Raw genomic sequence first — 14,376 nt, forward strand, 5'->3', positions numbered from 1 at the left:
TTTTTTGTTTTTTTTTTTTTTTGATCACCCACTCAGAATTGTTTTGGTTCATACAAGCTGTAATGGATAATCTTTGTAAAAAAAAATTTTTTTTTCCAAAACTTGTTAAGTAAAGAAAATGTTTGACCACATTTGTGGTTTTTTGATGGCTGCACATGTTCATTTCCTGATGCATTCGATAAGTTCTTATTGATTATGTGCTGCATTTTAGAGCTTATATATAGCCATGAACAAAAATAAAATCCCTGCTCTTGGGGAGCTTTCTTATGAGGAGAGACAGATGATAAATTCATATAGAAATAAATAGCATGTCAGATGGTAAAAGGGGCTGGGAAGAGAGTTTAAGCAGAGAAATAGAGAAAGGAAATGAGAAAGGAAGGGAAGAGGGAAAGAAAGGAAAGAGGTTGGTTGGTTTGCATCTTACATCAGGTGGCCAGGGACACCTTCAGCTTGGTGTTGCTGAATGCCCCTGAAAGCAATAGGGCCTCTCACTGTTTTCCTGAAGAGCCTGTTTACAGATGCTGTCCCTTCTAATCAGCCTTCCTCATTTAGGGGTTCTGATCTTAGGAGAGCACTAGATACCTAAAACAGTGTGCAGTTAACACGAAGGTAGTAAGCAGACTGGAATTCTGTTCAATAAGACTCTTCACTGTCAGACTGACCTTCTCTTAATTAAGTTGAGTTAATGTTCCTTTTTCTCTTTTGCCTGATTTCATTGATAGTTGCTGATGATTACTCCTTTATGATTTTTCTGTTATTCTTAAGCCCTCTGTCATCCAAAACCCTCATTTTTTTCATCCTTTCTAAGGAAGTCAATTTAACCAGTTATTTTGGGAGTAGCTGATTTTATTTTCATTGAATTTCTACTGAGTACTGAAAGATGGTGTGTTGTTGGCTCTAATGAAATATCACTGATTTCTTACTATACATGCATCATTTTCATACTGTGGTACTGTTGCCTTTTAAGTATTAATTTCGAGAGCCTATATCCTTCAAGACATATTGCTCATTAATCCAGACACTTTTAACTTGTTATTTGGCATTTGTCAGAACATGAACAGTTTTATGTACTTTCAGTCAAGGATACTTTTTAATTCTTTTAGTAGATTTGATGTTATTTGGGAACAACTTCTGTGAATAATGTCAACCTCACTATCCATTGTTCAACAGTAAAATGATATGAGTGTTGATTCTTTAGTGTGATTTATGTATTAGATTTTTTTATTTGGAAAAGAAATTTCACTTGCTTCTGAAAGTGGTTTCTAAATATCTTGTCCAAGTCACATATGGTCGGCCCTCAGTATCTGCAAGTTCTGCACCTACTGAGGTTGGAGGAACTCACAGATGTGGAGGGCTGACTGTATGACTCCATTTTATATGAGGGGCTTGAACATCTGTAGATTTTGGTATCCAAGGGGATCCCCCTGCTAATACCAGGAAATGACCCTATGTGGTAGTTCTGGGTAGGGGTGATTAGAATGTGGGGCTATTTTTAATAGTACGCCAGGTTTATGCATCTTTTGGTGCTGGGCTTTCTTCAGATTCCAGCTCCAGGCAGGCCTAGTGTCTCCAGGTTGTATGTTCAGGTGCTTTCCTCCTCAGTGAACTCAACTCTGCCACAGGAATCCCAACAATGTTCACAGCAGTGATAATCTCACAGAACAAGGACAGAATCTTGTTTTTCCCTAAGCATCTGCCTGTGGGAGGAAACTCTTTTTTTCAGATGAGTCAGTCCTGGAAAGTTAGCTTAAGCCAGAAATAGGCAAACCAATTTTGTAAAAGATCAAAGAGTAAATACTGTAAGATTTGTGGGTCACATGGTCTTGGTCTCAGATAGTCAACCCTGCCATTTTAGGAAGGAAGTAGCCATAAATACATTTAAAAAATAAACGTGACTCTGTTCCAATAAAGCTTTTTCCATGGACACTGAAATATTAATTGTATATGAATTTCACATGACAAGAAATATATATGTGTTTTTTGCAATTAAAAAAATGGTCCAAGAAACCCACAAACCATTTTTAGCTCATGGACTGAACAGAAATAAGCCTAGGGCCATAGCTTGCTGACTTCTGTTTAGGGTTTTTTAATCTTGGGAGTCTGTCTTTTACTTCTCTAAGTGTTTGAATGTGGAGCTATTAAAATATTTTATGGCTTCCTGTTGATAAATCTCGTGTGGATAGTCTTATAGCAATAGTTACTTTTGAACTAGTCATTTACATGAGCTAGACTTTGCTTTTGGTAATGCATTTAACCAAAGGTTGTCTTTGGAAGGTATTGGAATGAATGGATTTTCTATATAAGATTTAATATTCATTTAATGTCCCAAAGTTTTCCTGGTCAAATCAATTGGAAAAATACTATCATGTCTCTGGGAGAGTCATAGTTTCTAATAGCACATTTAACATTTGACTATGGATTAATTTTTTCAGCAACAGCCATAAACGTCCCTTAGAATTCACCTTGAAAAATGTTGCTAAATACAATTGAACAAAATTAGAATTACATATTTAGGAAATTTCCTTTTTTTCCCCCTTCTGTTCAAAAGACTCCAACTGCACAGAACTCATAGGATAGAGTCTCTTTGCTCCAATGAGCAAGGTTTAGTCTTCCTGTTTGTTTTCTTTTGCTTAATGGAAAAAGGAATAACATAGACACATCTTGTAAAAGCATGCTAAAATTATGAGCTTAATCACTTTGTCAGTGTTTGAAAACTTTCCTTGAAAATACTTTTAGCGCTTTGAAACCTTTAGGAAACATCTTTATGCTAAAACTGACAGTCTGTTAATATGTTATTAAGTTTGAATGCAAAAGAAGCAAAGCATGTAGAGTGCCCGCTTTTAAAAGTCTGAATATTCTTGGAGTTTTACAGTGTGAAAGTATGGATTAGTATACATGTGCATGCACACATGCTAATGGGATCATCATTATTTATTTTGGGAGTTGATCTGTTGACATGAAGTATAGTAAATTTTGAAGGTAATTAAGATAAGCCAGGGTAGTAAAATTTTTTTTTTTCAAATTTCTGACTGTGGTTTTTTAGCAAGGAAGTTTTTAAGTACATCTTAAATCATATTTTTTCCAGACTCTGGTCTTCACAAGCTAGTCTTCACAGATCATGATCTTGTTTTCCAGTTTTGTTTGCCTCTTGCCAAAAGTCTCTTGACAAGTTACTACAAGCTTTGATACCATTGCACTGTTGTAGTGCTGGGGTTTTTTTCTAACTCTGAAGATTCCAAGGTATATGGTAGGATATTTTGTTTTCTTTGGATGATCATCTCTTATATCTTTATATTTATACATTTAATAAAATTTAATTAAAAGTATAATAAATATAATTTCCTCATATAAGTTATAACATAACCCTAAATCTTTGTTTATAAAAATATCTTTAAGAGACATTTTATCAACCTTAAAAATCTTAAACACAAAAGTGATGTTTATCCAGTCTTCTTCAGTTCAGTTCAGTTCAGTCGCTCAGTCGTGTCTGACTCTTTGCGACCCCATGAATCGCAGCATGCCTGGCCTCCCTGTCCATCACCAGCTCCCGGAATTGATCCAAACTCATGTACATCGAGTTGGTGATGACATCCAGCCATCTCATCCTCTGTCGTCCCCTTTTCCTCCTACCCCCAGTCCCTCCCAGCATCAGGGTCTTTTCCAGTGAGTCAGCTCTTCGCATGAGGTGGCCAAAGTATTGGAGTTTCAGCCTCAGCATCAGTCCTTCCAATGAACACCCAGGACTGGTCTCCTTTAGGATGGACTGGTTGGATATCCTTGCAGTCCAAGGGACTCTCAAGAATCTTCTCCAAAACCACAGTTCAAAAGCATCAATTCTTTGGCGCTCAGCCTTCTTCACAGTCCAACTCTCACATCCATACATGACCACTGGAAAAATCATAGCCTTGACTAGATGGACCTTTGTTGGCAAAGTAATGTCTCTGCTTTGAATATGCTATCTAGGTTGGTCATAACTTTCCTTCCAAGGAGTAAGCGTCTTTTAATTTCATGGCTGCAATCACCATCTGCAGTGATTTTGGAGCCCCCAAAATAAAGCCTGACACTATTTCCACTGTTTCCCCATCTATTTCCCATGAAGTGATGGGACCAGATGCCATGATCTTCGTTTTCTGAATGTTGAGCTTAAGCCAACTTTTTCATTCTCCTCTTTCACTTTCATCAAGTGGCTTTTTAGTTCCTCTTCACTTTCTGCCATAAGGGTGGTGTCGTCTGCATATCTGAGGTTATTGATATTTCTCCCGGCAATCTTGATTCCAGCTTGTGTTTCTTCCAGTCCAGCATTTCTCATGATGTACTCTGCATATAAGTTAAATAAGCACAGTGACAATATACAGCCTTGATGTACTCCTTTTCCTATTTGGAACCAGTCTGTTGTTCCGTGTCCAGTTCTAACTGTTGCTTCCTGACCTGCATATGGGTTTCTCAAGAGGCACGTCAGCTGGTCTGGTATTCCCATCTCTTTCAGAATTTCCCACAGTGTATTGTGATCCACATAGTCAAAGGCTTTGGCATAGTCAATAAAGCAGAAATAGATGTTTTTCTGGAACTCTCTTGCTTTTTCGATGATCCAGCGGATGTTGGCAATTTGATCTCTGGTTCCTCTGCCTTTTCTAAAACCAGCTTGAACATTTAGAAGTTTCTTAGGAGTCATCAAACACTCTTAGGAGTCAGCAAAGGTGGGTAAGAATGGCGAAGACTTGGCAGCTTAGTCCAGCTGTTGGTGGTAGACCCTCTGGCCTGAGGCTCCTGGAGGAGCAGTGACAGGAGGGTGGGTAATGGAAGCACTCGGTGCCTCAGCAAGAGCTGGCCGAATGCTTTGGTGACAGTGACGCTGCACTTTTCCATTGTAGGCGTGGACTCCCCAGGTCGGATAGAGGACTCAGCTCACCCCTACTTCCTTATTGTGTAAAATTTCATTGTTAGAATTTTTTTAAGTGTACTTTAAAATTTTTATTTATTTTCATTTGGTTTTTCATGTTAAGAGTAAGGATATCCTGTTTTTATTGGAACCTCTTGAAATATCACACTATGCATCTTCATTAGCACAAAGGTTGAGAGTTTAGGCCAGAACTCTTAGCCAGTTGGGCTTTATTTTGCCCCCAAACTACTTTTCTGGGTGCTTGCATTGTTCTGCTTCACTGCGTGTCGTTCCCAGACCCCAGAGCCTGAACTGGACCATGAACTGGCAGTGCCCACTAAAATGCTGGGAATCTTCGCTTTTCTGCTTTGTCTTCCTGCCAGTCTCCTGAGCACATGAATAAGTTATTTTTACTTTAACTCAAAAAGCAGTCTAGTAACATGTACATTTTATATTTTCCTGAAGACTGTGTTCAAGCCATTTAAAATATCTGTATCAGTGGAGAGATTTGATTAAGTAGCCAGATATATTTTAATAATAAAGGGTGTGTTAAGTTTTTACCTTTAATTGAAATTCTTTTTTCTTTTTGAAAAGTTAATTGTGACAGTCTTCCTGGGACTGGTTATAGGTGCCATTTTCTATGATCTAAAAAATGATCCTGCAGGAATCCAGAACAGGTGAGTAAATCTGGGTCTTGATTTTGAGAGTGTGTGGTTACTTTTCTTTCAAGTTTATGAAATTACATTAAGAATTTGAATTTGAAACAAGCACAGGGTACACTGAGGCATAGGACAAGTCAGTGAACTGAAAGCTGAATGAGAGTTTTCATATTCTTATATAACATATATATATATATATGTATCGTGCTAAACTAGGCAGAACATAAAATTTACCCTGTTAACCAATTTTAAGTGTACACTTCAGTGGCATTAATTACATTATTGTGCAACCATCCCCACCATCCAGTGCTAGAACTTTTTCATTTTCCCAAACTGAACAACAACTCCCACTCCTTATTTTCCCCCAACCCCTGGAAACCACTGTTACACATTTTGTCTCTAGATTTGAGTATTCTAGGTACCTCATATAATTGGAATCTTAGAGTATTTTTCCTTTGGTGACTGGCTTATTGTCTTTAGTATAGTATCTTCAAGGTTTATCCATGTTATGGCATGTGTCAGAATTTCTTTTTAAAGACTGAATAATATCCATTGTATGGATATACCATATTTTGTGTATTGATTTATCTGACCATGGGTACTGGTTGTTTCTGCCTTTTGGCTTTTGTGATTAATGCTGTTATGAATGTGGATATTCAAGTAAATATCTGTTTGAGTCTCTGCTTTAAATTCTTTTGGATATACACCCAGAAGTGAGATTATTGGATCATTTGGTAATTCCATTAATTTTTTGAGGAGCTGCCATCCTCTCTTCTATAGCAGCTGTACCATTTTGCATTTCTACCAGTAGTGCTCAGGCTTGTAGTTTTTTCCCAACCTCACCAACACTTAATTTTTTGTTTTGTTTTCATTAGTGGGAGATGGTATTTTACTGTGGTTTTGATTTGCATTTCCCTAATGATTATTGTACTGTTGAGCATCTTTTCACATGTGCCTTGACCATCTATGTATCCTCTTTGGAAGAACGTCTGTTGAAGTTCTTTTTTAAAATTTTGTTTATTTACTTACTTATTTTTGGCCCTTCTGGGTCTTCGTTGCTACATGGGTTTTTCTCTAGTTGCGGCAAGTGGGGTTACTCTAGTTGCAATGTATGAGTTTCTTGGTGCAGTGGCTTCTCTTATCGTGGATCATGGGCTTTAGGGCACTTGGGCTTCAGTAGTTGTGGCTCCTGGGCTCGAGAGCACAGATTCAGTAATTGTGGTGCATGGGCTTAGTTACTCCACAGCATGTTGGATCTTCCCAGACCAGGGATAGAACCTGTGTCTCCTGCATTAGCAGACCAATTCTTTACCACTGAGCCACCAGGGAAGCCCTATTGAAGTTCTTTTACCATCTTTTTAATTGGGCTTTTAAAAATTGTTGAGCTGTAAAATTCTTTGTATATACTAGATATGAACCATTAACAGATATAAATTTGCACATATTTTCTGCCATTCTCTGGGTTGTCTTTTCTTTCAGTTGTTGTGTCCTTTGATGCACAGAAGTTTAAAATTTGACATAGTCCAGTTTATCTGTTTTTTTTTTTTCCTTTTGTTTCATGTGAGTTAATTTCTTTTTGATTTTTGATTTGTTTGACATGGGGTGGTGGTTGGGACTCAAGTTCTTTCTGTTGTTGGGTTAGTACTACCTTACCTGGTTTTGGTTACAACAGCTGTTAAAGCTACATTTCCTGATGAGACTTCTTGCCTGGAGAATCCCAGGGACGGCGGAGTCTGGTGGGCTGCCGTCTCTGGGGTCGCACAGGGTCAGACACGACTGAAGTGACTTAGCAGCATAGTCTGAATAAAGGAGCTGAGCAGAGTGGAAGACTGTAGAGTTCTCCTTGGCTTTGTGTTTTGAGAGCTGTTTTGGGCCAGGCATTGTCCTCTGGGCTTTATATCTGGGATCCTCAGGTTACCCTTCCAGCCAGAAGTTTGGATGGTTTTATCCCCATTTCACTAGTAGGCAAAGTTGCAGTAGCTTAAGTTGAATCTGTTTTGATATTTGGGAAAGGATGACTGTTAAGAAAGAACAAGCATAAAAGTCAGTGCCTCAGGTAAAGTAAAATATCTCTTATGTGGTAGCAGATCATGAGATAACTATTGGAGTTTCATTTTCTTTTTTTCCAGAGTTATCAGAATCATTGTTTTTCTTTTTATCTTTCCTGAAGGATGGGCTCTTCTCTGACCTGTTTGGAAACTTGTTAATAATAGGCAGTGTGTACCCTTTGTAGATGCTGTGTTTTTGTGAAGCACAAAGCACAGATTCCTGTAATCACAGGGATCTAGAGCCTGTGGGGCTTTTGTGTTGTGTAGCAGGAAGCATTTGGAAAAAGAATATTGGGAATCCTGTCCTCAAGTAGAATTTAAGAAATCTGGATATTAAAGCTCTTGGTAAAAGAATCCAGAAATATAGAAGATCCTTAACTGTTTTGTCAAATGTTTTCTGGAAAAATAGAGCATTGGAGCTATTTTAATTTGTATCTTTGACCTAAGCTTACTGCCACTTTTTATCATTTGAAGTTGCCCTGGAGGCCACTGAGGTTTGGTTCTCCTTTTGGGGAGTGAATTATTCCAGAAAAATGTTCTCTGTGTTCTTTTTCTTAACCTGTATAATCATGTATAGAATATGAGCTCTGTGACCTAACAACTACCTTACAGAGCTGTGGAGATAGCTAAACAAATCATAATTAATTAAGGGAAAAGTTACTTTAAGAATATTTGAATCGATAGATAGATATTACAGACATGAATTGCCACCTTGGAAAGAACTGGAATACATTAAATTCTTTAACAATAAAATTGTTGCTGCTGCTAAGTCACCTCAGTCGTGTCCGACTCTGTCCGACCCCAGAGACGGCAGCCCACCAGGCTCCCCCATCCCTGGGATTCTCTAGGCAAGAACACTGGAGTGGGTTGCCATTTCCTTCTCCAATGCATGAAAGTGAAAAGTCAAAGCGAAGTCACTCAGTCGTGTCTGACTCTTGGCGACCCCATGGACTGCAGCCTACCAGGCTCCTCCATCCATGGGATTTTCCAGGCAAGAGTACTGGAGTGGGGTGCCATTGCCTTCTCCAAACAATAAAATTACTTAGTATAAAATAAATTGTCCTGTGATTTAGAAGAAATTTCATTATGTGCTAGCTTAAAATCATTGTGAACATTATTGTGCTATTAGATGTAACACTTAACAAATGAGCTGAATAGTGCCATGTCCCCCTTTCTGAAATCACCTTTCACCTTGATGTTAGGCTTATTTGTATACAGCAAGTAGCACACTTAGCTTCACAAGTAGCCTAGTTGCTTGTGTTGTAGGCCTGGCTATTTCTCATTTCTTTATTGTATAAACATTTACTTTAAAACAACTTATTCCCTAAGTTCATTATTTTGGAAGGCGAAAGTGTTGAAAACAATTACTGACTGTCTGCAGACTCTTTTTTTTACAAAGGTTATACACTTGGGTTTACCTTTTTAAAAATTCTCTTGTATCAAATAAATGATGTGCCACCGCATCTCTTTTAGTTTCAACTCACATTCTCAATGTCAATTAAATCACTTGGTTAGGAAGGAAAGCTTAGCAGTGTTTCAGGAGTAGTGGCATGCTTTCATAAAATTCATGTATCTGTCCAAGCGTGGATTAACTGAGTACTTTCCTTTTTAAACTTCTATTATTTTACTGAGAGAGAAGCATTAATAGTCTTCTTTTTCTCCCAGGTACACAAACTAATTTTTTCTGTACGAGCATTCTTTTTTGTTTTCTGTTTTGAGCTCATTAGAAAGAGACCCCATTAGCAGCGGGTGGTCAAGGAGAGTATCAGGGCTGTGCTGGTGGTTGTGCAGTGGGTGTGTGATCAGGTGTTGGTCAGTGTTTCCCTCCACTGGCTTTCACTTTGCCTTATCTTCGTTTTTTCATTACTTGACTTTTTAAAAAGTGGCTGATAGAGGTTTTTAACCTTTGCAGACTTTATTTGTCTCACTGTTTCTCTGTTCATACTTTAAGAACTATAATTGGCGTTAGTTAAAATCCAAGCTGATAGTATTTTTATGGAATAAGTAATCGTCGGCTTGACTGCCACAGACTGTGTGTTCTTGCTAAGTTGCTTGAGTTGTGTTTGACTCTGTGCGACCCTATGGACTCTAGTTGCCAGGCTCCTCTGTCCCAGGGATTCTCCAGGCATGAATACTGAAGTGGGTTGCCATGCCCTCCTCCAGGGGATCTTCCCGACCCAGGGATCAAACCTATGTCTCTTATGTCTCCTGCATTGGCAGGCAGGTTCTTTACCACTACCACCACCTGGGAAGCCCTGGTGCAAAGACCCACAGACCTGGTGGCTTAAACCACGGAAATTCATTTCTCGCAGTTCTGGAGATAAGGTTGCCAGTATGATCGGGTTCTGAAGAGGATACTCTTCTTATTTGCCACCTTCTTGCTATGTTCCTGCATGGCAGAGAAGGAGAGCTCTGATGTCTCTTCCTTTTCTTCTACGGGCACTAATCCATAGTGAGGCCCCTACCCTCATGACCTCATCTAAACCCAACCAGCTCCCAGTGTCACCATCTGTAAATGCCATCACACTGAGAATTCCAGCTTCAGCATAGGACCTGGGGAGGATGCAGTTCAATCTACAGCAAACTTGGTTGTGAATTTCAGACTGTGCTACGTGGAGTCCCAAGGGTACCACTATGGAGACGCAGGGGTATGGGAGTGACCTGAGGGGCTCATGCTTCCCTCTCTGTTTTAGCCAGAATGGTTGTGTGTTTAATGTGTTAAGATATCATTTGGGGAAAGAATTTTGCAGGAAGAAAAATGACCTGAGAATGTTTAATTGACCGCAGTGCTTTAGCTTTTGTTCCCTTTCTCACATCACAGAGCCGGGGTGCTCTTCTTCCTGACGACCAACCAGTGTTTCAGCAGTGTGTCAGCCGTGGAGCTCCTGGTGGTGGAGAAGAAGCTGTTTATGTGAGTAGGTCTCTGTTTCAGGAACAGGGCTGCTGGTCAGACTGGTCACATCCAAAACTGGGCCATGGCTTGGTTCCTGGGGGTTACCAGTGTCGACTGAGAAAGAGCAGCCAGAGTCTGGGAGGAAAACCATGAGCATGTGGGGCCTGATACAAAAGGGAGAAAGGAGTTTCAAGATTAGGGCACCGTCCACAAATCTACATGCTGCAGAGAAAGCAAGCAATAAGAGGCTGAAAAGGATCTTTTATTTTCAGCAAATAAGAAGTTGTGATGACTGTCACAAGAAAAGTTTGAGGGACTTGGTAGAGAGAAGGTAGTGTGTTGAACAGTATATTCAAGGTGAGGAGGTAAAGGTGACCAAGAAAACAGACCAAGTCTTCAGTGGAAGGGGGAATGAAGGAGCCAGAGAGCAGCCTTAAAAAATGTAAGCTGTTTTGTTTCTTCTGTTTTTCATAGTTGGAAGAGATTTGTGTATTTACATGTTGAGGAAAGGAATCATTAGAGAGGGAAAGAATGAAGATCTTGGTGGAATAGTTTGGAATTACAGGAGGAAGATCTCAGGAAAAGGAGGGATCTAGAATCTAAGAGGGGTGAAAAGAGAATTGTTCATTGACAGGTTGGCAGGCACTGTGGCTGGCAGGCATGATCATGGAAAGGAGTGTCATTTTCTTTTTTTATCATGAAAGGGGAAGAAGTAAAAGAGATGAGTGGCCTAAAGCTGCATTTGAGGCTTAGAGAACAGCAACAGCACCTTCTTCATAGTTAGAAGCAGGGAGAAAGGAACCACTGAAATGAGCTCCTGGCAGGCTGGCCTTCAAAGAGAGCCAGGGTCAGGAGAAAGGGAGGTGATGCAGGACCTGTTCCCCCAGAGTGGGTGTTCAGAGGCAAACTGGCCAGCATTCGGAGGGAGTTCTGCAATGACAAGAGGGGTCATTGCACAGAGCCTTGGGGGATAATATCCCAGGGGAGGCACACACGTGAGACATGCCTGATGCTGACCGGGAAGAAGGGTGGTGGGCTAACCTCAAAGATGGGGACGTGGTAGCTGTTAGACCTCTGGTAGCAGTGGAACTCTGTATGAAAGTGAAAGTCACTCAGTTGTGTACGACTCTGCGACCCCGTGGACTATACAGACCATGGAATTCTCCAGGCCAGAATACTGGAGTAGGTAGCCTTTCCCTTCTCCAGGGGATCTTCCCAACCCAGGGATAGAATCCAGGTGTCCCGCATTGCAGGCAGATTCTTCACCAGCTGAGCCACAAGGGAAGCCCGAGAATACTGGAGTACATAGCCTGTCCCTTCTCCAGTGGATCTTCCTGACCCAGGAATTGAACCCAGTCTCCTGCATTGCAGGCAGATTCTTTACCAATCCCATCTGTATAGCAGGGAGGACATCTGTATAGCAAATGGTTTAATCTCCTGGTCTTAAACTAATGTAGGATGTATGATGTGAATTTTTGTTTCTAGACATGAATATATCAGTGGATACTATAGAGTGTCATCTTACTTCTTTGGAAAACTGTTATCTGATTTACTCCCCATGAGGATGTTACCAAGTATTATATTTACTTGTATAACATACTTCTTGTTAGGTAAGCAATAAGACAAAAGATGTATGTCTTTAGTCTTGGATGGGAGGGGACTTTCTGTAAACATGCTTTGGTTCTCAAAACTATAAATCAAGTCCTGAGATTAGGAAGCATCTGTTCTTTATGCATGCTCTGAAATAACTGTTCTCCAAGGAGATTTTTGTCAAGGCTTTCTCCAAAGTAACTTTTAAAACTGTTTATAAAACTATATGTAGACATACTGCGTGTTATATACAACAAACATGGAAATAATTCCTAAAACTACTTTACACTATGTAGGAGGAGCTGGAGCTGGGATATTTATTACTTACCTATTTATATTTTTATTTTTGTGTATGAATATATAAAGATAATGAAGATAGTGACTTCTGGGGCTTACTGGTAATAAAATATTTGTTTGATAGATATAGAAAGATTGATTTGTACATTTTGTTTAGTCTATACCCCAGGCTCATTATATCAGAATTCTCTTTTATTTCTCACATACACAGATGCCCACACACACAGATATATACACACTCCAAAAATATTTCTTTTTTGACAAGCCACTACTGATTGAGTTTAAACTTCTGTTTTACAAATAAGAGGGTGTATCATAAAGAATCAGGCATAGAACCTAGATTCTTAAATTCCTACCTGGTGTTCTTATGGCTGTTCTGAAGTCTTCAGATTCTTGTTTGACCCATAGTATTAGCCCATTTTAGTTTATAAAGCAGTTTTATGAAGCTTGTTTAACCACATCCTCAATCCCAGAGTTATAGGGTGATTTGTCTTGGGAGACTTGGATTATGGACCCACTCCCCCAGATTTTAAAACCATTGAGTGGTCATATAATCCTGACCTTACCAGTTATCTTCACTAATGGTTTTATAGCAAAGAGTGAGTAATGTGATGTCTAGGTAAAATGAATGTGCTCTTGGCAAGTTTCCTTCTTAGAAGAGAAAGCAGTAGAATTCTGGCTAGTTGTCTACAGCTTTCCATCTCAGGCACTCAAAAACTGTTAATAATTACAAATAAAGAAGCAAGAGCATTACATGGAAAAGTGCTTATACAGTGAGCATAAAAAAAGAAAATTGCATATAACTTTGTATGGTTATATTGGGTGGTTGGATGAAGGATGAATTTTTTCACTGTGATAGTAGTATCTCAAAGTATTACAGTGTTTTTTGCATAATAAACAGTCCCTGATAGACAGTGTTGGATTAACCCCCTCTTTGTTCCCTAAGGACTGAAGCCAAAGGTGGAGGCCTTCTTCATCATGATGCTTACCCTGATGATGGTGGCTTATTCAGCTAGTTCCATGGCACTGGCTATAGCAGCAGGTCAGAGTGTGGTATCTATAGCAACTCTGCTCATGACCATCTCTTTTGTGTTTATGATGGTAAGTACAAACTGTGCTTCTCTGAGGCATTATAATTTCCCCTTATTCCTACCCCCAAACTTGCCTATCCTGTAAGATCTGCTTGAGGATTCTGTACATCAGACTCTGCTTTAAGGAGGCTGTATATTGAAATATAGCTTATATTATTAGAGAATGTTTATATCTTTCCTTTTCTCCTTTGCTTTTCGCTTCTCTTCTTTTCATAGCTATTTGTAAGGCCTCCCCAGACAGCCATTTTGCTTTTTTGCATTTCTTTTCCATGGGGATGGTCTTGATCCCTGTCTCCTGTACAATGTCACGAACCTCATCCCATAGTTCATCAGGCACTCTATCTATCAGATCTAGGCCCTTAAATCTATTTCTCACTTCCACTGTATAATCATAAGGGATTTGATTTAGGTCATACCTGAATGGTCTAGTGGTTTTCCCTACTTTCTTCAATTTCAGTCTGAATTTGGCAATAAGGAGCTCATGGTCTGAGCCACAGTCAGCTCCTGGTTTTGTTTTTGCTGACTGTATAGAGCTTCTCCATCTTTGGCTGCAAAGAATATAATCAGTCTGATTTTGGTGTTGACCATCTGGTGATGTCCATGTATAGAGTCTTCTCTTGTGTTGTTGGAAGAGGGTGTTTGTTATGACCAGTGCATTTTCTTGGCAAAACTCTATTAGTCTTTGCCCTGCTTCATTCCATATTCCAAGGCCAAATTTGCCTGTTTCTCCAGGTGTTTCTTGACTTGCTACTTTTTCATTCCAGTCCCCTATAATGAAAAGGACATCTTTTTTGGGTGTTAGGTCTAAAATCAGAAATACCAAAGGAACATTTCATGCAAAGATGAGCTCAATAAAGGACAGAAATGGTATGGACCTAACAGAAGCAGAAGATACTAAGAAGAGATGGCAAGAATACAC

The 14,376-nt window shown here is 39.5% G+C and overlaps 1 protein-coding gene across 10 annotated transcripts in view; it reads left to right on the forward strand.

The window, feature by feature from the left end:
• ABCG2 (ATP-binding cassette, sub-family G (WHITE), member 2 (Junior blood group)) overlaps nt 1–14,376 on the forward strand; it is a 128,901-nt gene that overhangs the window by 107,111 nt on the left and 7,414 nt on the right. For all 10 annotated transcript variants that reach the window (XM_010860185.1, XM_010860186.1, XM_010860188.1 and 7 more), the window contains 4 exons: nt 5,474–5,556; nt 10,408–10,497; nt 11,965–12,089; nt 13,313–13,467. In XM_010860185.1, coding sequence (XP_010858487.1) covers nt 5,474–5,556; nt 10,408–10,497; nt 11,965–12,089; nt 13,313–13,467 — 453 coding nt within the window. The remainder of the gene's footprint in view (nt 1–5,473; nt 5,557–10,407; nt 10,498–11,964; nt 12,090–13,312; nt 13,468–14,376) is intronic.

The sequence above is a fragment of the Bison bison genome, unplaced genomic scaffold, assembly GCF_000754665.1.
Source record: "Bison bison bison isolate TAMUID 2011002044 unplaced genomic scaffold, Bison_UMD1.0 scf7180017864464, whole genome shotgun sequence".
NCBI lineage: Eukaryota > Metazoa > Chordata > Mammalia > Artiodactyla > Bovidae > Bison > Bison bison.